Source organism: the organism of the source record quoted next, unplaced genomic scaffold, assembly GCF_019419815.1.
Source record: "Pyrus x bretschneideri cultivar Hongxiangsu unplaced genomic scaffold, Pyrus_bretschneideri_v1 Contig27, whole genome shotgun sequence".
NCBI lineage: Eukaryota > Viridiplantae > Streptophyta > Magnoliopsida > Rosales > Rosaceae > Pyrus > Pyrus x bretschneideri.
Genome location: NW_025999579.1, coordinates 2406568 through 2427908, shown reverse-complemented (window position 1 = coordinate 2427908; position 21341 = coordinate 2406568). Strand labels below are relative to the sequence as shown.

Sequence of the window (21341 nt, the reverse complement as noted above, 5' to 3'; positions counted from 1 at the left end):
TATGATTGAAAATGTATAACTGTTTGAATAATTTTACGAAACTAATACTTCTTTTGCTTTTACAAAAGTTAAAACAGTTTAATTGTGTTAAAAGCTATAGAAATACTTACACCGACTTGGATGCATTAACTTCTGGGATGTCCGGATCAAAAAAGAAAAGTGGGCAACCAGTACTGTTCATCACAATTTTATCTGTGCATTGAAAAAAATGATAAGAAAGTTGAAAGAAAATATTGATAAATGGTTTTACGGGCACATGCCAAGTATCAGAATGATATGATACAATCACTTACTGCACCATGATTTTAATCAAAATGGACAAAGTTTTAAAAAGCTGAAAATAAAAGAGAAGGTTAATTAATAACAGTGATTGACAATTAGTTTATTAAGATATTTGAAAATTAATTAATCAAGTATAAAACAAAGATATATGATAAGTCACAGGAAGTGAATATAATAAAATCATGTCTTCAGAAAAGATTTGAACAATTTACACAAAGCCGTGTTAAAAAATAATAATAAATAAAGCTACAAAAGATTGCTTGTAATTATGCTACCCATATAAAGCTTCACTTTTAAGCTTGTAAAAACGACAACAATTGGGAGAGGCAGTGCTTGGACAGATGAAGAACAAAATTCTTCAGCAACGTCTCCCCATAGTGTAACAGTGAGTTGTTCCCTTCTGTAGATATATTATATCAGAAACAAATATATAGATGTTTTTCAATATAAAGCAAATTATGAAGATAATCTATAATGAGAGCGATAAGAAAAAAGGAATAACCTGACATTTTGAATGTGTATATCCCACTTGTATGCTACCTTTTGATTAATCTGTTTTGGCTCTAAATGTTGCATTGAAGTGAGATGACCAATGACATCTTGCAATTTAAAAGGTAAATATAAGCATGTTGTGAAAAATAATTTGGTAAAAATAAACTTCAGTGTTTTTAATCTCTATATATAGATACATATATAATAATATCACCTGTAAGAATGTCAACTTTGTTCAAGCGGGGATAAAGAGTGTTGTAATCCTGTAGGAAAAACCGGTGTTGAGGAATAGGCGGAAACACATTTGAGAGCTTTTTGAAATTTGTTTTACCACTGAATATAAGCTGAGTCTCATACGGTACCACGTTGTACTGGCCTTTCATTCTAGTGGTCCGAAAATTTGTGATTTCATAGCAACCCCAGGTTCAATTTTTGAAGCTATAGTCTTGTAGTAAATGTCCGGCATGTTTCTTTACAATTGGTTACGCAAATAAAATGAACCCAAAAAAAAAAAAAAAAAAGTTAAAAAGAGGGGGGGTGGGGGGAAATGAACAGAGTTAAAAAGGAGATTAATAAATGGAAAAAAATAGATATTATTCTTCAATATGCATATATTAAATTGTTAACATGGAGAGATGCAATCACATCAAGAGATAAAATAATTACGTCAGCTGCTGAACCAACACTTAAAAAATTAAGAAACAGAAAAAATGTAAAAAAGTTTAACCAAGTGTGAAGTTCACCTAAAAATATTTAATTCATATGTTTACTTGCAATCTATATAAATTACAGGATATGCAATTAAATAATGATGTAAAATTAATGACAAAATATATATCAATTTGTTATGATTATCTGTATACAGTTAAGATTCATTATTGAATGTATTACAAAGTATGATAAACAAAAATATTAATTGACCAGTCAATCATTCTTGTTATAATTCTTCATCAAAATAATAAACCAATATTTTCTCACCGTCTCATCAAGCAAAATGCAGTGTAGAGATGTGCATTTTTTAGTAGTTCTGGGAATTGTTGATTTCCATATTCTACAAACGCGAGATTTGATTTTCTCAGCCTTTATATATGGCCGTAACTCAGAGATGGGAGTTATCTCTGTGTCTTCCATTAAATCTCTGCTTAAACCAAACATAACTTGTATGAGTTAAAAAATTGGTCTCACCAAGTCTTAAAATAAATGACTAAATAAGTAAAAATATTAATTTCTCATACATCAGTTATATAACAATACTATGTTGTGTAAGTAATGCAGATAAATAAGGAAAGATAAGCTAACTTAAATCAAAATTTGATAACTATGCAGGAGTAAAGACTTGAACAAAATATTGATTAAGAAAAATTAAATGACTTATGAAAGTTCAAAAAGACACAGAAAAAAAATTGAATAGCCGTGAGCTCATACTATTATCCAGTTATAGTTATCCATATCATAAACAGGGGGAGAAACAATATTTAATAATCATTCAAATCAAGAAATACCCGATGTCCCAAATTAAATTTTAATCAAACAAATGAAAACATACCAGCCAAATCAACAAAACGATAAAACACTTCACTTAAAAATCAATAGACTTAAACTTGAGATTTTCATCAGAGGGTAAGTGTACCTAAAGCTGTGTTCTTTACGGTTGCTAGAGTGCAGGACGACAATCACCGCTTGCTGAAAATAAAAAAGAACTAAATCAAATGACACAACCCAAAAAAAACATAATTAAAAACGCACGCTAAAAAGACGGAAAAATAACCAGCAAGAACTTGTAAAACCTGAGAAGGTTTAAACAAAAGGAATTTGGAGCAGTGCAACACTTCTTAGCCACCTAAAATTTAATCAAATTGCTATATCAGAACCATCATAAACGTAAGAGGCAACCAAATTGATATATCAAAATAAAACGCAGCTTATAATTTGGAGAACCTAAAATTTAATCGAACTACTATATAAGAACCATCATAAACATAAGAGCCAACCAAATTGATATATGAGAATACAACATAGCTTATAATTTGGACAACCTAAAATTTAATCCAATTAAAACATGACAAATGAACAGATAAAGATGCTCCCAAAAGACCGAACAACTGATGACAACTTTAAGATTAACCACGTAACAAACTAAACCTCACCCTCGACTGAAAACAGACGGTGCACCAGCCAAGTTACCGTCTCCTCTACACAAACAAAACCTGCAAAACCAATCATGAACCAAAAAATTAAAATAAAAAACAAATTATATACCATAAGCCTGAAAAACGCTGAGAAAGGAAATTCCAGAAAGAGAAAACAGATGGAAGGCAAAGACTCTTCAATTTTAGACCCAAAAAAAACAACATACCAGTTTCATTGTCTCTTGTTCAATATGTAGACAAATCGCTGGGTTCAACAGCCCATAATTAGCAAAACCAAACAAAACCCCAAATTGATTTTTAAAAAATAATAACAATAGAAAACATTCCACCCTGTTCGTATCCTGCATCTCTTCTATAACACTATAACTGTTTCCATCGGAGACCACATAAAAACCTCCAAATTCAATTTAACCAGCCATGAAAATCCATAAGCGAAACTGGGTTTAAAAATTCACCCAAATAAAGATTCAACTTTTGTATACTTACGAATCTATCAAAATCAAACTTTTCAGTATAAAACAAAAGAAAAATCAAAAGTTGGAAACCCTGAATAAACGAATCAAAAGAAAAATCAAAAGTTGAAAACTTTTCAGTGTATACTTTTCCACCGGGTTTTAGTATATAAATAATGTTCTAGCTGCTAGCGTGTCGTCGGTTCATCCTCAAAATCTCACCCACTCTCCTAAGCACCCATTAGAAAAAACTCACAACGATTCGATCAACCGAAAGAAATACCATATCAAATTCTTGAAACGCAGTTGTGGATTTACCCGCCATTGTTGCAAAAAAGCTTCAGCTTCCTCCTCATAAGGTACGTCCAAGATTTCTCTTGCTTCTCTCTCTCTCTCTGTGAATCTTTGAGTTTTTAGAGTTGATTTCCATATGGGTTTTGGGTTTTGAACGAATTAATTTAAGTAGTAAAGTCTGTCATTTTTCGATCTCGGAAAAAGAATTGACGAAGTTCAAGAATTTCGTAAATCGGGGAGACATGATTGATGACTGCATGTTTTATTTATACGCTCTGTTTTCGCCTTTCGATATTTGTTGAATCAAATTGAAAGGAACCCCGGTGAACAAGTTTTAATTTTTATTTGAATTGCATGTTACCAAGATGGAAAATTGAAGAAGTTCATGAGTTTCGTAAATTGGGAAAGGTATGATCAAAGGTTCTTTGTGTTCTTGGGTTGAATTGAAAAGAACCCAGATAAAATATTTTAATTTCTAGTTGAAATTAAAGAAACCCAGATGGAGAGTTTTAATTTTTATTTGAATTGAAAGTTTCCCAGATGCAAATAATTCTAAGTTTTGTTTAAACTGAAGGAACTTATACAAAAAGTTCGAATTTTTACTGCATTTCTTAAAAGGGCTTTTAGATTCAGATCCAAAAACATAAATGATTTTTAGGGATGAGTTCAATTACCTAAGAATATGTATTTATTTTTTAATGCTCATTTTATATTTTTTAAAAATATTAAAAATCAATTAAAATCTTCTAATATTATGAATTTTCAACCTCAAAAAATATAATTAATATCTTATAACAAAAAAATAATATATTGATATAAATCTATCTGTAAATCATTCTATCCTAACTCAAGTAACAAATATATGAATGTATATCATACCTATAAGTAAGATATGAAACTTAACTAAAAGGTAGAAAAAAAACATAATATATCTGCAAGCAAGACACATGAATCTTACTTGATTATAAAAAGAAACTGTCATACAGGTAGATAAATATAATTAACATATAATATAGGTTGATTATAAAAATAAAAACTAAAATCTATAAATGGGGTTTAAAACGGGATAAAGAACAAGAAAGAACAAAATAAATAAATAATCAAAGAGATAATTAGGAAGAAATTTGATTTTTATAATAAATCTTATCATTTAAGAGATAATTATTGATAATAAAATAATAAGATTTAAGGAATTGAACATATATCAAGTTTCCCTTTTTTAAATTATCTCACCCATGATGTTTGCAGTGATTGTTAGGTATCATTAATTGGTGAAGGAAAATGAACCGTGATAAGTTCACCCACAAGACCAATGAGACCAGTGAGAGTGATTCTGGGGATGATTCTGAGGATACTACATTGAAGACATTGAAGACTTATGGACGGGACCTTGTTAATCAGGCTGGGAAACTTGACCCGGTTATTGGCCGTGACGAGGAGATAAAGAGAGTGGAGACGATTCTTTCGAGGAGGACTAAGAACAACCCTGTTCTAATTGGAGAGCCGGGAGTTGGGAAGACTGCTGTGGTTGAAGGGCTGGCTCAGAGGATAGTTGGTGGGGATGTCTCTAGTAATCTGGCTGATGTGAGGCTCATTGCATTGGATATGGGAGCTTTGGTGGCCGGGGCCACGCATCAAGGGGAGTTTGAGGAGCGGTTAAAGGCGGTTTTGAAGGAAGTGGAAGAGGCTAAGGGGAAGGTTATTCTGTTTATTGATGAAATTCACCTTGTTCTTGGCGCCGGAAGGACAGAGGGATCCATGGATGCGGCCAACCTGTTCAAGCCAATGCTCGCACGGGGGCAACTTCGGTGCATTGGCGCAACAACTCTTGAGGAGTACAGAAAATATGTAGAGAAGGATGCTGCATTTGAGAGAAGGTTCCAGCAGGTTTATGTGGCGGAGCCTAGTGTTCCGGATACAATTAGCATCCTTCGAGGTTTGAAAGAGAAGTATGAGGGTCATCATGGTGTTTGGATTCTGGACAAAGCTCTTGTTGTTGCTGCACATCTTTCGAGTCGATACATCACAGGTATGAATTAAAAATGGCTAACAATTGTGGTCTATTTTCTATGTTTACGTATTTTTAAGCTTTCGATGTTGAATTGAATGTTCTGTGTACAATTACTTGGTATTGAAGTTTTCCTCTTTCCTTTTGTTTTGTAGGCCGACATCTCCCTGACAAGGCGATTGATCTAGTTGACGAAGCTTGTGCGAATGTGAGAGTCCAACTTGACAGCCAACCTGAAGAAATCAATAACCTCAAAAGGAAGAGGATGCAGCTGGAAATTGAGCTTCATGCACTTGAGAGAGAAAATGACAAAGCTAGCAAAGCTCGTCTTGTCGAGGTGATTACTTGATCCATAACTTATTAAAGAATATTTGTCTGATGAAGTCGCAGATGTAGCTATTCAATGTCTTGGTCTTTCTTTGTTCTTATGTTCGTTGTTCTGCCATTTTATTCTCAGGTGCGAAAAGAGCTTGATGAACTGAGAGACAAGCTTCAACCACTGGTGATGAAGTACGGAAAGAAGAAGGAAAGGGTTGATGAGCTTCGAAAGCTTAAGCAGAAGCGTGAAGAGGCTTTGGTAGCTTTAGCAGAGGTCAAAAGAATATATGATTTGGCTAGGGCTGCTGACTTGCGTTATGGCACTATTCCGGAAGTGGAAACCATCATTGCGAAGCTTGAAGGTAGTACCGACGAAAACTTGATTTTGACAGAGACGGTTGGACCAGAACAAATTGCAGAGGTGGTAAGCCGTTGGACTGGCATACCTGTCACACGGCTTGGCCAGAATGACAAAGAAAGGTTAATTGGACTTGCGGAAAGGTTGCATAAGAGAGTAGTGGGGCAAGACCAGGCGGTTGATGCTGTCGCCGAGGCAGTTTTAAGGTCAAGAGCAGGGCTAGGAAGGCCACAACAACCTACTGGTTCATTCCTCTTCTTGGGCCCAACTGGTGTCGGTAAAACTGAGCTTGCGAAGGCGCTTGCTGAACAACTTTTTGATGACGAGAATCTGATTGTCAGAATTGACATGTCCGAGTATATGGAACAACATTCTGTCTCGCGCTTAATTGGCGCTCCCCCTGGGTAATTGCATTTATAGATTTCTTCGCTCGAGCATGTTTGTGAGCTCAGCTGCGGCATTATGAATTCTGACTCATTCATATTTTACAGGTATATTGGTCACGATGAAGGCGGGCAACTCACGGAGGCCGTGAGGCGGAGGCCTTACAGTGTTGTATTGTTTGATGAAGTGGAGAAGGCTCACACCGCTGTTTTCAACACACTCCTGCAAGTCCTGGATGATGGAAGACTAACCGATGGACAAGGCCGGACAGTTGATTTCAGAAACACGGTGATCATCATGACTTCAAACTTGGGTGCAGAACATCTCCTCGCCGGTTTGATGGGCAAGTGTTCGATGCAGGTTGCTCGAGATAAAGTTATGCAAGAGGTACCATCTTTGGTTACCCGAAATTTGAATTATGATTGTGTATCGCTTCATTCTATCAATTCTTAACTAGTATGGTTTTTGCATAGGTGAGAAAGCACTTTAGGCCGGAGCTGCTGAATCGTCTCGATGAGATTGTTGTATTCGATCCTCTTTCTCACGACCAACTGAGGAAGGTTGCCAGATTGCAAATGAAGGATATTGCAGCCCGACTGGCTGAGAGGGGCATCGCTATGGCAGTCACCGATGCGGCGTTGGAATACATTCTGGGCGAGAGTTATGATCCCGTGAGTATCGGTTTTACGAATCCAAAAATCTTTTCTCTGCGTACTCCTGTGTGATATGAAACACTAAACAAGTACTCTTTTTTCGTCTTCAGGTTTACGGTGCCAGACCAATTCGGAGATGGCTCGAGAAGAAGGTGGTGACGGAGTTGTCGCGGATGCTTGTGCGAGAAGAAATAGATGAAAACTCGACTGTGTTCATAGAAACAGCGCCAACCGGAAGCGGGCTGGTGTATAGGGTTGAGAAGAACGGAGGGCTTGTGGATGCGGCGATGGGGCAGAAGTCGGATGTGATGTCGATCAGGCTGTGAAGAAGATGAAGATTGAGGAAATGGATGAAGATCTTGACATGGATGAGTAAAATAGGTTGTCAACTTGTAAGGAAACTCTTCTGTTTTCTGCAACGTGTCTGTAATGCTGTTCCAACTGTTTTAACTGTGTTTTTTGAGTCTTATTTCTCTTGTACGGGGTTGCTTTGTATAATTAAAAGTCCTTTGTAATATGCTTGTGTATCTTATTGTGTATCCTGATTAAAGATCTAACGGCTAAAATCTCGTTTATAACTGCTAAAATTTCAGTTGCAACGGTTAAAATCTGTGTGTGATTTGATGAAAATTATACAGCTCCAAAACTACTCCGCCCTTAAATTTGATAAAAATTGTATTGCTCTCTTACTAAGATTGATACCTCAATATAATGGAGGTTACCTGCTCTTTACGCAATCAAGTTCATCAAAATACGACAATATCAACAAATACCTTACGATCCATTAACGATACATCATCTTATAAATTTAAGTACGTACGTTCGTATGTATACTTAATAAAATTAAAACAAATGAATTTTGTTTTGAAGAGCAACGGCAGAATGACTTCATTCATAAGAACTGAACAATACAAGAGGATGCCATATTAGGTACATATTCTCCGGTGATCAAATCTAATACAAAGACGATACGAGACATCAAATTTGGTACTCACAACAACCATTGCTAAAACAAGAAGGCCGCAACAAGTTGTCGAAGCAACCACAAAACAATAAAACTATTTAATCCGAGAATAGAACCACAAATCAGCTCGTCTTCCTATCAAGGGCAACACCACTGCTAGACAATATGTTGCCCGCATCGAAAAGACGCCACAGGCGTGGCCTAGTAAGGCGGCTCAGCCGCGGGTAAGTCGAGGAGCGCACAACCATCATGGAAAACGAGTTGTAGGAAGTGAATCCGACCCACTCCAACGATAAACATTGCCCACAACCACGAATCAAGGCCAAATTCGAAGCCCTGCCCAAATGAATTTTGTTTCCATCCACTTGATTCAGCATTAAGGTTGAAGGCATCCAAATATAGTTGCATTGGGACTTCCTAGTTGAAGTCAAGTTCCATTTCTACGTGTTCAGGCTGTAACCACACTACAAAAGTAATCATGCACATACACTACAAAAGAGCTTGATGAACTGAGAGACAAGCTTCAGCCACTGGTGATGAAGTAGAGAAAGGAGAAGGAAAGGGTTGATGAGCTTCGAAAGCTTAAGCAGAAGCGTGAAGAGGCTTTGGTAGCTTTAGCAGAGGTCAAAAGAATATATGATTTGGCTAGGGCTGCTGACTTGCGTTATGGCACTATTCCGGAAGTGGAAACCACCATTGCGAAGCTTGAAGGTAGTACCGACGAAAACTTGATTTTGACAGAGACGGTTGGACCAGAACAAATTGCAGAGGTGGTAAGCCGTTGGACTGGCATACCTGTCACACGGCTTGGCCAGAATGACAAAGAAAGGTTAATTGGACTTGCGGAAAGGTTGCATAAGAGAGTAGTGGGGCAAGACCAGGCGGTTGATGCTGTCGCCGAGGCAGTTTTAAGGTCAAGAGCAGGGCTAGGAAGGCCACAACAACCTACTGGTTCATTCCTCTTCTTGGGCCCAACTGGTGTCGGTAAAACTGAGCTTGCGAAGGCGCTTGCTGAACAACTTTTTGATGACGAGAATCCGATTGTCAGAATTACATGTCCGAGTATATGGAACAACATTCTGTCTCGCGCTTAATTGGCGCTCCCCCTGGGTAATTGCATTTATAGATTTCTTCGCTCGAGCATGTTTGTGAGCTCAGCTGCGGCATTATGAATTCTGACTCATTCATATTTTACAGGTATATTGGTCACGATGAAGGCGGGCAACTCACGGAGGCCGTGAGGCGGAGGCCTTACAGTGTTGTATTGTTTGATGAAGTGGAGAAGGCTCACACCGCTGTTTTCAACACACTCCTGCAAGTCCTGGATGATGGAAGACTAACCGATGGACAAGGCCGGACAGTTGATTTCAGAAACACGGTGATCATCATGACTTCAAACTTGGGTGCAGAACATCTCCTCGCCGGTTTGATGGGCAAGTGTTCGATGCAGGTTGCTCGCGATAAAGTTATGCAAGAGGTACCATCTTTGGTTACCCGAAATTTGAATTATGATTGTGTATCGCTTCATTCTATCAATTCTTAACTAGTATGGTTCTTGCATAGGTGAGAAAGCACTTTAGGCCGGAGCTGCTGAATCGTCTCGATGAGATTGTTGTATTCGATCCTCTTTCTCACGACCAACTGAGGAAGGTTGCCAGATTGCAAATGAAGGATGTTGCAGCCCGACTGGCTGAGAGGGGCATCGCTATGGCAGTCACCGATGCGGCGTTGGAATACATTCTGGGCGAGAGTTATGATCCCGTGAGTATCGGTTTTACGAATCCAAAAATCTTTTCTCTGCGTACTCCTGTGTGATATGAAACACTAAATAAGTACTCTTTTTTCGTCTTCAGGTTTACGGTGCCAGACCAATTCGGAGATGGCTTGAGAAGAAGGTGGTGACGGAGTTGTCGCGAATTCTTGTGCGAGAAGAAATAGATGAAAACTCGACCGTGTTCATAGATGCAGCGCCAACCGGGAGCGGGCTGGTGTATAGGGTTGAGAAGAACGGAGGGCTTGTCGATGCGGCGACAGGGCAGAAGTCGGATGTGTTGATCCACATCCCGAACTCCAACGGGCCGAGGTCTGATGCCGAACAGGCTGTGAAGAAGATGAAGATTGAGGAAATGGATGAAGATCTTGACATGGTTGAGTAAAATAGGTTGTGAGCTTGTAAGGAAACTCTTCTGTTTTCTGCGGCGTGTCTGTAATGATGTTCCAACTGTTTTAACTCTGTTTTTTTTTTTTTCGTCTTACTTTTGTACTGGGTTGTTTTGTATAATCAAAAGTCATTTTTAATATGCTACGGCGTATCTTATTATGCATTCTGCCTGATTAAAGATTTAACGGTTAAAAATCTTGCTTATGCGTATCTTATTATGCCTTCTGACTAAAGATTCAACGGCTAAAAATCCTGCTTATGCGTCCGGAATTTCGACACAAGATGTAACTGCAAAAGTTTCAGTTTTAACGGTTAAGATCTCAGTGTGTGATTCATTGGAGAACATGCTAAAATTTTCTGTTATATGCAGTCCACTACCTTAATATAATGGAGGTTAACTGCACTGTACGTAACCAAGTTCATCGAAAGTGTCGATAATATCAACAAATATTTTACGATGCATCAACAATATATCATCGTATAAATTTAAGAATGCATGTTTCTGTATATACGTAATAAAATTAAAAGAAATAAATTTTGTTTTGAAGAGCAATGGCAGAGTGATTTTCTTCATAAGAACCGAACAATACGAGAGGATGTCATATTAGGTACATATTTTTCAGTGATCAAATCTAATGCAAAGACGATAGAGACATCAAATTTGGTACTCAATGTCCACACAAAGCCGTCTTCGAAGCCCTTGCCCAAATGAATTTTGTTTCCATCCACGTGATCCAGCTTTAAGGTTGAAGGCATCCAAATATAGTTGCATTGGGACGTCCTAGTTGAAGTCAAGTTCCATTTCTACGTGTTCAGGCTATAACCACATTACAAAAGTAATTGCACACATACATACGTACGTACATACATACATACATATATATATGTATACTATTATTAAGAGAACTCTCATTGTCAACTTTTTGTCACTTTTTATCCTATTTTGCTCTCACTTTTGATACACAATACTTACATAAAGAGGGTAAAATAGTAATTGTGTATCTTTTTGCTCCTTTTTTCTTATTTTGCCCTCACTTTTGATACACAATACTTCCATAAGGAGGGCAAAATAGTAATTTTGTATCCTTTGAGAAAATGACAATCATATCCCTATTTTCCTATTTTACCCTCTCTTTTGATACACAATATTTATATAAGGAAGACAAAACAGTAATTATGTAATATTAAGATAAAATATATACTTATTAAGAGAAATTGTCCTACCATCATTTTTTCATATTTTTTTAAAAAATTTAAAAACTAATCACACTCCTTAATAAAAAACAAAAAATAAAATGAAATTGTTCACACACACAAAATGTATGCTCATCGGCTAATATGTATGTATATATATATATATGTATATGTATATGTAGCTTTCTAATCTTTTGTCCTAAGTCTGTACTCAGGCCTACCATTGTCGCCATGCTGGGACATCAGTACGATCATTTATTTAGGTAGCATCTAAAGAACGGACACCATATTCTTTGACGTGGGTGATTGTAAACCAGCTTATTACCTTAATTATATCGAAACTTTGTTCTAGTGTATGACACGTCATGCAACTCCGTTTTAGTGCGAGAACCGCACAGTTAGGGTGTGTTTGTTTCACCTTCTTAGGTAGTAATGGACTAACTAGGATTATTGTCCTATGTTTGGTATGCTTAAGGACTAACTTAAATGAGACTAGCTCAAACTCATGTGGACTCTGACTCTCGTTAGATTGTCCAAAACAGTGCCGTGCTGAACCATGGGATTGCCAAGGACTACGATATGCCTTCTTCTTCGCTTTCCTCACTCGCTGCCTCCTTCTTAGTCCTCATCTATCTCTGTCTCTACCTCTCTCTCTGCTAGATCAAACTCGTTGGGAAATTAATTGATGAGTTCCTCTTGGCGGTCGCCTTCGATGCGAATCTCAAACCGAATCGATTCTATAGTCTCGCGATTTCTTTGCGTGATCAAGCTCGGCTCTTCGACGACGGCCTTTAGCCGTCGATGTCTATCTCCAGCCGTATACATGGCCATGGGTATAGGAATCTAAGGGCGAGAAGGATGGGGATTGGGTATTTTTTATTTGTAATAATCAAAATATTGGGAAATTTGGGAATTGGGTCTTTGGTAGCGGAGGTCTATCTTCAAGATCAGGGTCAAGCCTTTTGTTATGGGAAATTTTGTAACTTCCAAGTTGCTGAGGAGCACCAGCAATTTGACGAAGAAGATATCCTCTTTCTTTAATCTATTAATTTTGATATTCTTAATAGAAAAAAATTAGAATATAATAATTTATTGTTAGTCCAACTTTTTAGTCTGACACTGCAACAATCGCTTCACTAAGTTGGTACTATTTGAAATATAATAGTTAAAATTAAGTTATTTAACCAAAATGGTTGCTAATATTGATATAGCTCGTCATTTTGATCTCTAACCATGAACATCTATATAAGTAGTTCTTGAGTTTGTCCATCGTAAATCGTTTTGGTCATTCTATGAGAAATCTGTCAATATCTCCATTAAATTGTCGGGGTGAATGACCATGTGATCACCTTTTAAGGTATTTTTATCAAACCAACACATCCACTGAACAAAGATATTGATAAATTTTTTACGGAATTATTAAAATGATTTACTATGTAGACAAATTTATGGCCATTTTTATTGATTTTCATTGTTAATGATCAAAGCGAGAAGTTATGTTAATCTTATAAACCATTTTAGTTAAAAAATCTTAAAATTAATTGATTGCTTGATCATCGTTAAAAACAACATATCCAAATCCTTAATATTCCCAAGAGTATAAAAGTTTAATTTACACCAACACACCCCACGCACCCACCCCCCCCCCCCCCCCCCCCCCCCCCCAAAAAACCAAACAAACACCACCAAACAAAAAGATATGACACAAAACAAACAATCCACAAGAAACCCAAAGTCACATTACCACAAAAAATTAAAGATTAAATATAAAATAAAATAAAACCACTTGGAAAAGCCATGGCATATTCCTAGTCAAAACCAAAACAAAAATAATAATATACACATAATATTCATATTAATTAATTCCCATCTCATCTTCTTACATATCCAACCTTCAAAAAATGTGCATCTACCATTCCTAAGTTCTAATCCCCAAAACAAAAATTAAAAACTAGATAAAATATAAGTGAAAATTCAACCTAACCCACCCAACAGATCGTACACGTTCCCAACCTACCCAGCGCACCCGAACCCTCCCTCTGTCTACCCTCCTATATATTTTATCCAGCACCACTAAACACTGGACTCCACTCACCATCTAAACGCCATGTTTGTTCTCATAGTCTTCACCGTCGTCTTTGCCTTCTTCTTATACCGGATCTTTGCCCCCAGCGGGAGCCGTCACTCTCTGCCTCTTCCGCCGGGGCCGAAACCTTGGCCTGTAGTAGGGAACTTGCCCCACTTAGGCCCCGTTCCCCACCACTCTCTGGCGGCTTTGGCCCGTCAGTATGGACCCCTCATGCACCTCCGCTTGGGGTTTGTTGACGTGGTTGTTGCCGCCTCCGCCTCCGTGGCGTCACAGTTTCTGAAGACCCATGACGCTAATTTCTCGAGCCGGCCACCCAACTCCGGCGCCAAGCATCTCGCTTACAACTACCAGGACTTGGTGTTCGCGCCGTACGGTCCACGGTGGCGGATGTTGCGGAAGATCAGCTCCGTCCATTTGTTCTCAGGCAAGGCTCTGGATGATCTTAAACATGTTCGCCAGGTCAGCAATCCGGCCGTCGTCTTCATTGACTTCGTCCCTTTTTACGTTGATTTTCCCTACGTTTCATTATTAATTTTCAAGCAATCGGAAACTGAAAAATGAAAGAAAAACGAACCAAATATTGTTTAAAAGCAATCGAAAACGTTGATTTTCCCTATGATCTTAAGTGTTTTTCTCAAAAGCGCTTTCAATAATTTAAAAGCACTTCTGAAATTTTTTCATTTGGGATATTTAATTACAATTTGTAATTGTTTAATATTATAGGAGGAGGTGGGTGTGCTTGCACATGGATTAGCAAGTGCAGGGTCAAGGCCAGTGAACTTGGCGCAGCTACTGAACGTGTGCACGGTGAACGCCCTAGGGCGGGTGATGGTAGGACGGAGGCTCTTCGGCAACGGCAAGGGCGGCGAAGACCCAAAGGCGGATGAGTTCAAGTCCATGGTGGTGGAGATGATGGTGTTGGCCGGAGTATTCAACATCGGCGACTTCATCCCCTCCCTAGAGTGGCTGGACTTGCAGGGAGTGGCGGGAAAGATGAAGAAGCTGCACAAGAGGTTCGATGCCTTCTTGACCGCCATTGTTGAAGAGCACAAGAGGAGCCGCGGAGGGAAGCACGTGGACATGCTGACGACATTGCTGTCGCTCAAGGAGGATGCCGACGGTGAGGGCGCCAAGCTCACCGACACTGAGATTAAAGCTTTGCTATTGGTACGTAGCTCCTCTCTCTCTCTCTTCCTTTTTGTTTGGACCCTTTCATATATGGTGACAGAAGGAAATAATATCTTAATCTATATATTATTTATGCTTTTAAAAAAATAAGAGAAGTAATTATTTCAAACGATTTTTTATCTTCCACATACATTTTTGTAATTTGGCCTTAGAAATTAAATTTGATCAATTTAATTGTAAAAAAATGTGCAGAAAGTGATGTGCAACAATCAACCCATTTAAATTTAAATTACCTATCAACAACATTCTCTTTGTTAATTAAAATAGAGTAAAAAGGTAATTTACTTTTTTATCGCAAAAAAAAAATCACAGGCAATACGTAATTTTGACACAAATTTTTTTATCACATATTCATAACATATCTCAAATTTTTTTAAATAAACATATAAAATTCTCTTCACTCTCACGCTTTCTCACTCCCTCTATCTTTCATATTTCCCTCCAACTTCTCTCCCTTCCATATATTTTCTAAAAACAAAAAAAAAAAACTACTTCGCACTCAAAGTGTGTGGGGGCCAGTAAATGACTTTTGCAAACACTATCTCGTAACTCAATTATTGAACTTGACAAGACATGTCAACCGACAAAAAAAATTACTTATCGGAAAAAAACCTACAAAAATTTATTTTTCTAAACAATTTTTTTTTTCCTCGTAAAATAATGAGGGTTCTATCTGGATCTCCTCTCTGTGATAATCTTGGAGATCCTCTAATTAACTTTATTTATTATATATCATGGAATTTATTTTTATTAAGTATTATTTATATTTAATTTTAAATATAAATTACAATGATTTACGATCGCACGATATACGATGAATGAATATAATTGAAGGATTCTCGAAATCCTCACAAAAAAAATCCGAAAAGAATCCTCATTCCTCTTGAAAAAACCTTGGATGCCCTCGAGGTTTCTCTTTGTCTTAATTAATTTACTTTTTCCTCAAAAGAAAAGAGTGTAAAGTTTTTTACCTTATTTAGTTTTCAATTTTTTTGGGAGACTGACAAGCTAGAAAGTTAATATGCACTATTTTTACTAATTTCCCCAAAATACAAAAAAAAAAAAAAACATTTTTACTATTTCTTCCTGTTTTCATATATTTGATAGGTTAGAAAAGTAATTTTCTTTTCCAGCTTACCTTTCTTTTCTAGTTGGCCACGTGACCTCTCCCACGTGAAACCTTAAAATATGTCATTAATGGATCACCCGCTCCTCAACTGTCAAACTGCTACAAAAAGCTATTTAAATAATTGGACCACGTTAGCGTTTAGCACGTGACCATGTGATGTCTCTTAATTTTGATAAGAATTTTGAGAATCTGTAAATTATGTTTGTTCATCGTACATTATATGATCAGTTTTTATCAGTTTTTATTTTTATTTAATTATAAGTAAAAATATTTAAAATAATATATGACCATACCATATATAATGAACGGATATGATTTACAGATATTTAAAATCCTCACAAAAAAGATCAAGCAAGGATACGGATTCGTCTGTTTTTGGCATTTTGCACTGGATCCGAATTTTTTTCCGGTTACTCGTTGATATTCTGGTATCTTACTGTATGAAATTGTAGTTAACGGGATACACCGCATGATCATAAATCTTTTCATACACTTGGCATGAATTTGCTGATCAAAATTAAATTTTGTAAGAAGAAGGGATCTGTCTTTTTATAATTATGGCATATTAATGTGCACGTTCTGGTTCTGCAAAATTGATTCAGGTGTCTTATCAAATACAGGTAGATTTTTCAACTTTGCCGAGAATTTGATTCGGTATATAAAGTATAAAAATACTATTTAGACATTTAACAGAATGTTCAATTTATTGTATTATGACACTTAATGTATTGTATTGTGTTTCCGTCACAATAAAAAATTTCTTCCAAATACCAAATGACTAACCCATAATAATTTTCATGCACACAGAACATGTTTACAGCTGGCACTGACACGTCATCAAGCACAGTGGAATGGGCCATAGCAGAACTCCTTCGCCACCCCAAAATTCTAGCCCAACTCCAACAAGAGCTGGACCAAGTCGTGGGTCGGGACCGGCTTGTAACCGAATCGGACTTGCCCAACTTGACCTACCTCCAAGCCGTGATCAAGGAAACCTTCCGGCTCCACCCATCCACCCCGCTCTCTCTTCCTCGAATGGCGTCCGAGAGTTGCAAAATCAACGGATTCCATATTCCCAAAGGCGCCACTCTCTTGGTCAATGTATGGGCCATATCTCGCGACCCGGCCCAATGGTCGGAACCACTCGAGTTCAAGCCCGAGAGATTCCTATCGGGCGGCGAGAAGCCGACTGTCGACGTTAGGGGGAATGACTTTGAGGTCATACCGTTTGGGGCTGGGCGTAGAATATGTGCCGGGATGAGCCTTGGGTTGCGGATGGTGTCTCTGATGACTGCAACCCTAGTCCATGGTTTTGATTGGACCTTGGCTGATGGGTTGACCCCTGAGAAGTTGAACATGGACGAGGCCTATGGGCTCACCCTACAAAGAGCTGCACCGTTAATGGTGCACCCGCGTAACAGGCTAGCCCCTCATGCATATAATGCATCATCATCTTGAATTCTTGAGAGAGTTATGTGGTGGTGGTGATTTTATGGAAAATTTGTTGTCTTTGTTACTAGTATTCACGTTTGGTTTGGATGTTAAGTTGAATGAAATATTGTTTCTCCAAGAATTCTACAAGAAAGTTGGTCTAGAATTCTCTTTGTGTTGTTTGTAGGTAGAAGTGCTTCTTTGTTTGAGACTCGATGATCTACTCGTCGTGTCCGTTATTTTACTCAACATATCTTAGATGCATATAAGTATTTTAACCAAATCTCACATAAGTTACTCAAGAGCAAACATTGTAGTCAAGTCAGCTAGAAAAACGTGTCATCTTTTTTAATCTAAGTTTGAGTATTCTTGTATATAATTTTATTTTAACAAATGATAAGATACACTAATTCATCTATCATATGAGAAGAGAAAATGTTTAAACTCAAGACGTACCAAAGCAATTCACCATTTGCCCCTACATAATAGATTACATAAGAATATCGTTAAAAATATAAATTATTTAAGGATATTCATTCTGCAAATGTCATTTAATCACCAAAACAATTAAGGATTAATGGGTTTTTTTAATTGAAAAAAGTAGTTAGATTATTTCTTTCCATCAAGAAATGTCAAGGAGATTATCAAAAATGAGATTTTCTGCCACACATATTTTCGACATAATTTTTATAATCTTAGCACAAAAATTAGCATTAAAATGTAAGGAGACTAAGAATCTTTAAATAATCCTATGTTGAGATCAGAGCCTCCCAGGTATCATCGACGGTCAAGATCAGAGCTTTTCCGTCGTCAGCTCGCCGGAGTGCCATGGTATCTGGTACGACGCCGTTCTGGTGGTTCCCGCAGTCGTTTTCGTGGCTTACTTAGCGTTCCACGCCAAGAAGAACGTCATCAAGCTCTCCAATGGAAGATCATACATCATGATTTCCTATTATGCCCTTGTGTGAGTCGCAAGCCTTCTCAACCTCGCCTGGTGCGCTCTTCAGGTTCGTGGGTTTTCAATTTTTGAAGGTTTTGCGTTGTGGGTTTGTACAGTTTTGTGCTTCGAGTGCGATTTGGTGTTTGATTTTTCGATGCAGGCAGGGCAGTGCTCAGGTGGGAATGTTTACGGGTTTTGCACTGCTGGGATTGGAAACTAGCTTGGTGGGTTTCTTGCTCCAGGGGAATTATGCAAGTGGGGTTAAAGCTTTAGCTCATACTTTCCTTGTTTCTGGGATTGTTGTTGGTGTCGATACATTGATCAATGTAATCACTAATCACTAATCAGTGTAATCGCCCTTTCGTTACATTGACGAAGAATCAACCATTTCGATTTCAGTTTTCCTGGTATATGAAATGCAATTTCTGTTAATAGTGTGCTAGAATTTCGTTGCGAAATCCATTTTGTTACCTTTGAGCATATAGATGTTATGTCTGTAGAGGCAGAGTAAGCAATTGACCGATCACCTGCTGCTTCGGCCACTGTCAAAGTCCAGTGCTTTTCTTTTAGCACATTGAAGAAGTCTAGCGTTTGGTGCTTTTCTTCTAGCACATAATCGGTTTTGATCAATGAACAAGTCTAGCGTTTGGTAAATGTTTTACGACAACTGTTTTTGTAATTGTATGCATTCGGGTTTGTTCTACATCGTCATAATGTTTCACAACAATTGTTTTCGTTGCAAAATTCATTTTCAGGTAATCTATGTGTTCGGGTTTGGGGTACCACTGTTCATCGTTGGCATCGGAAGTACATTTGGAGTGAAGTGGGGCTTGTGGCTCATCCACAAATTATTGCTTACTGCACTTCATGGATTCATATTGTTTGTGCATTTCTCAAAATTGACAGAGAAGTTACCTCGTGAGTACATTTCTAATTCCGCTTTTACTGCTTTTGCCGGAATTTTTATAAATCTAATGTGCGGTTATCTTCTAATCTTCTGCAGCCAGACCAGCATTCTACAACTACATCGTCGTAATGTTTGTACTTAGTGCTCTGGCATCGTTTGGTTGCGGGCTTGCTGGAATTGGAGCTAGTTTCGGAATCTGGTACTCAAAATTAAGTTCAAATTTAGAACTATGATACATTCATTAGCTCAAATTCTTGCAATTTTAACTTTGAATTTGTGCATATCCTGCAGGTTGTACAATTTGACAGATATATGCTACCACACACTCTATCTTCCTTCTCTGTACGTGATTTTTGTGGCCGATTTTTTCCAGGTGATCATTCTTCTCAATAATGGTTAAACAGCATTTCTGGGTTTTCAATGACTTGTGCCGTAAGTAATTATCGTGCAATTGCAAACCTACGTTGTGATGTTTACAGGAAGAAAGTTTTCTCCTGGAGAACGCGTATTACTCGGAGATGAAGGATGCTGGATTCTTTGACGCCGATTGGGATTAGTCCGTCGGACCATCGGTAACTTGTGAATGTGTAAGTTCAGCAGAAAGAAGGCTGACCTTTTGTATACTTTGTAAATAACTTGAACAGATAAATGTTGAGTTTTGCAAGTAGGTAGAGGTTCCCATATAAATATGATTTGAGTGTTAATCGCCGTATTGTACCTAATAGCACTCCAAAATAGTCATACTGCACTCCTTTTAATTCTCGCAATATGGAATACTACAATTGTTTCGATCCCCCGAATTTGTAAGGAGCTGCCAACTTCTCCTAAACTTTTATAACTAATCAATCTTATCTTTTAACTTTTATAATTGGGCAATTTTATCGTAAACTTTAGGGTAAATTACATAAAACTACCTTAACTATTGAGTCATTAACAGTTTTATACCTTGTCTTTAAAAAGTTTCAATGTCATACCTTATCTTTGAATTTGTTGCAATGTCATACTTTTCCATCAGTTGTTTGTCAATTTCTCTGTTAAAAACTAATGCGACTTGAGGCGGGACACATTTTCTATTAAAAAATAATAAAATAATAATTTACCAAAAAAAAAAAAAAAACCTAAACACCGTCTTTCCCGACCCCACTTCCCTGCAACCCACCCATTTCTTCCCCCTCCTGTCTTCCCTAAACCCACCACGCACCCATCCTCCACCTCATTCTCCGCACCCATCCTCCACCCTCCGCACCCCAAACACCATCTTCCCTGACCCCCCTTCCCTGCAACCTATATCCCATCTTCCCCAAACCCACCTCTTTCTTCCCCTTCCCGTCTTCCCCAAACCCACTGCGCACCCATCCTCCACCTCCTTGCACCCACCCTCCCACTACTCCAGACTCATCAACCTCATCGCCGCCTCCCTCTCTGGAGCTATGTCTACCTTGTTGCAACCCAAGCGCGGTTACATGGCGCCGGAGTATCAGGAGCAAGGCAAGGAAAACGGGGTGGCCCCGGAGAAGAGGACAAGAATGGGGATAAGGAGGTCGAGGGTGGTCAACGGCGAGTGCTTGCAGAGGAAGGTGCAATTAGGGTTTGAGGATTTGGGTTTGGGTGTTGGATAGGAGGAGGATGGGGAGGATGATGACATGGGTGGAAGTGGTTTTGGATTTGGATTGCAAGGAAGGGGGGTCGGGGAAGATGGTGTTGGGGTTTTTATTTTGGGTAAATTATTATTTTAATAATATTTTACTAATTTTTTAATAGAAAATGGGCCCCGCCTCAAACCACATCAGCATTTAACAGAGGAATTGATAGACAACTGACGGAAGGTATAACATTGCAACAAATTCGAAGATAAGGTATGACATTGAAACATTTTAAAGACGAGGTATGAAACTGTTAATGACCCAATAGTTGAGGTTGTTTTATGTAATTTACCCTAAACTTCAA

General features: G+C 38.0%; 4 protein-coding genes and 1 pseudogene across 13 annotated transcripts in view; 4 read left to right on the top strand and 1 right to left on the bottom strand.

Moving 5' to 3' along the window:
* Window positions 1-7908, top strand: part of LOC103930819 (chaperone protein ClpB1) — a 35303-nt gene extending 27395 nt beyond the window's left edge. For 2 of the 4 annotated variants that reach the window (XM_048587911.1, XM_048587910.1), the window contains exons 3-8: window positions 4919-5699; window positions 5834-6015; window positions 6136-6758; window positions 6846-7125; window positions 7212-7409; window positions 7502-7908. In XM_048587911.1, coding sequence (XP_048443868.1) covers window positions 4952-5699; window positions 5834-6015; window positions 6136-6758; window positions 6846-7125; window positions 7212-7409; window positions 7502-7717 — 2247 coding nt within the window. In that variant the 5' untranslated portion in view covers window positions 4919-4951 and the 3' untranslated portion in view covers window positions 7718-7908. Of the gene's footprint in view, window positions 1-1929; window positions 3736-4035; window positions 4079-4918; window positions 5700-5833; window positions 6016-6135; window positions 6759-6845; window positions 7126-7211; window positions 7410-7501 lie in introns of those variants that run through there. The other 2 variants (XM_048587909.1, XM_048587908.1) reach the window with 2 other exon arrangements.
* Window positions 6-3062, bottom strand: LOC103930793. 6 transcript variants are annotated; one of them, XM_048587916.1, is made up of 7 exons: window positions 2922-3062; window positions 2543-2614; window positions 2405-2457; window positions 989-1912; window positions 785-881; window positions 558-682; window positions 6-192 (listed from the first exon to the last, which is right to left on the bottom strand). In XM_048587916.1, the coding sequence occupies exons 4-7, from the start codon at window positions 1155-1157 to the stop codon at window positions 107-109; spliced, it is 477 nt and encodes a 158-aa protein (XP_048443873.1). In that variant the 5' UTR covers window positions 1158-1912; window positions 2405-2457; window positions 2543-2614; window positions 2922-3062; the 3' UTR covers window positions 6-106. The 6 variants fall into 6 exon arrangements, with proteins under 6 accessions (XP_048443873.1, XP_048443874.1, XP_048443876.1 ...); XM_048587917.1 differs by having other exon boundaries at window positions 2562-2614; XM_048587919.1 differs by lacking the exon at window positions 2405-2457 and having other exon boundaries at window positions 2562-2614.
* A 194-nt stretch (window positions 7909-8102) lies between the features above and the next one.
* Window positions 8103-10585, top strand: LOC103930826 (annotated as a pseudogene).
* Window positions 10586-13802: 3217 nt separating this feature from the next.
* LOC103930751 (flavonoid 3'-monooxygenase) lies at window positions 13803-17713 on the top strand. Its single transcript, XM_009340127.2, has 3 exons — window positions 13803-14258; window positions 14523-14966; window positions 16924-17713. The coding sequence occupies exons 1-3, from the start codon at window positions 13818-13820 to the stop codon at window positions 17572-17574; spliced, it is 1536 nt and encodes a 511-aa protein (XP_009338402.2). The 5' UTR covers window positions 13803-13817; the 3' UTR covers window positions 17575-17713.
* Window positions 17714-17855: 142 nt separating this feature from the next.
* On the top strand, window positions 17856-20102 carry LOC103930741 (protein CANDIDATE G-PROTEIN COUPLED RECEPTOR 2-like). Of its 2 annotated transcripts, XM_009340116.3 has the most exons (6): window positions 17856-18554; window positions 18648-18813; window positions 19243-19405; window positions 19491-19593; window positions 19686-19767; window positions 19874-20102. In XM_009340116.3, exons 1-6 carry the CDS (start codon window positions 18502-18504, stop codon window positions 19949-19951), a joined length of 645 nt encoding a protein of 214 aa, XP_009338391.2. In that variant the 5' UTR covers window positions 17856-18501; the 3' UTR covers window positions 19952-20102. The 2 variants fall into 2 exon arrangements, with proteins under 2 accessions (XP_009338391.2, XP_048443678.1); XM_048587721.1 differs by having other exon boundaries at window positions 17856-18813.
* The last annotated feature ends 1239 nt before the right edge of the window (window positions 20103-21341 follow it).

Excerpts from the sequence above, each read along its gene's own strand:
- LOC103930793 (XM_048587916.1), bottom strand. The coding sequence starts at position 1,157 with ATGAAAGGCCAGTACAACGTGGTACCGTATGAGACTCAGCTTATATTC. Across the intron at positions 882-988 it reads CAAAGTTGACATTCTTACAG|ATGTCATTGGTCATCTCACT; the intron begins GTGATATTATTA and ends TTAAATTGCAAG. Across the intron at positions 683-784 it reads ATACACATTCAAAATGTCAG|AAGGGAACAACTCACTGTTA; the intron begins GTTATTCCTTTT and ends ATATATCTACAG.
- LOC103930751 (XM_009340127.2), top strand. The coding sequence starts at position 13,818 with ATGTTTGTTCTCATAGTCTTCACCGTCGTCTTTGCCTTCTTCTTATAC. Across the intron at positions 14,259-14,522 it reads ATCTTAAACATGTTCGCCAG|GAGGAGGTGGGTGTGCTTGC; the intron begins GTCAGCAATCCG and ends TTAATATTATAG. Across the intron at positions 14,967-16,923 it reads AGATTAAAGCTTTGCTATTG|AACATGTTTACAGCTGGCAC; the intron begins GTACGTAGCTCC and ends TCATGCACACAG.
- LOC103930741 (XM_048587721.1), top strand. The coding sequence starts at position 18,502 with ATGCCCTTGTGTGAGTCGCAAGCCTTCTCAACCTCGCCTGGTGCGCTC. Across the intron at positions 18,814-19,242 it reads GTGTCGATACATTGATCAAT|GTAATCTATGTGTTCGGGTT; the intron begins GTAATCACTAAT and ends ATTCATTTTCAG. Across the intron at positions 19,768-19,873 it reads TTGTGGCCGATTTTTTCCAG|GAAGAAAGTTTTCTCCTGGA; the intron begins GTGATCATTCTT and ends TGATGTTTACAG.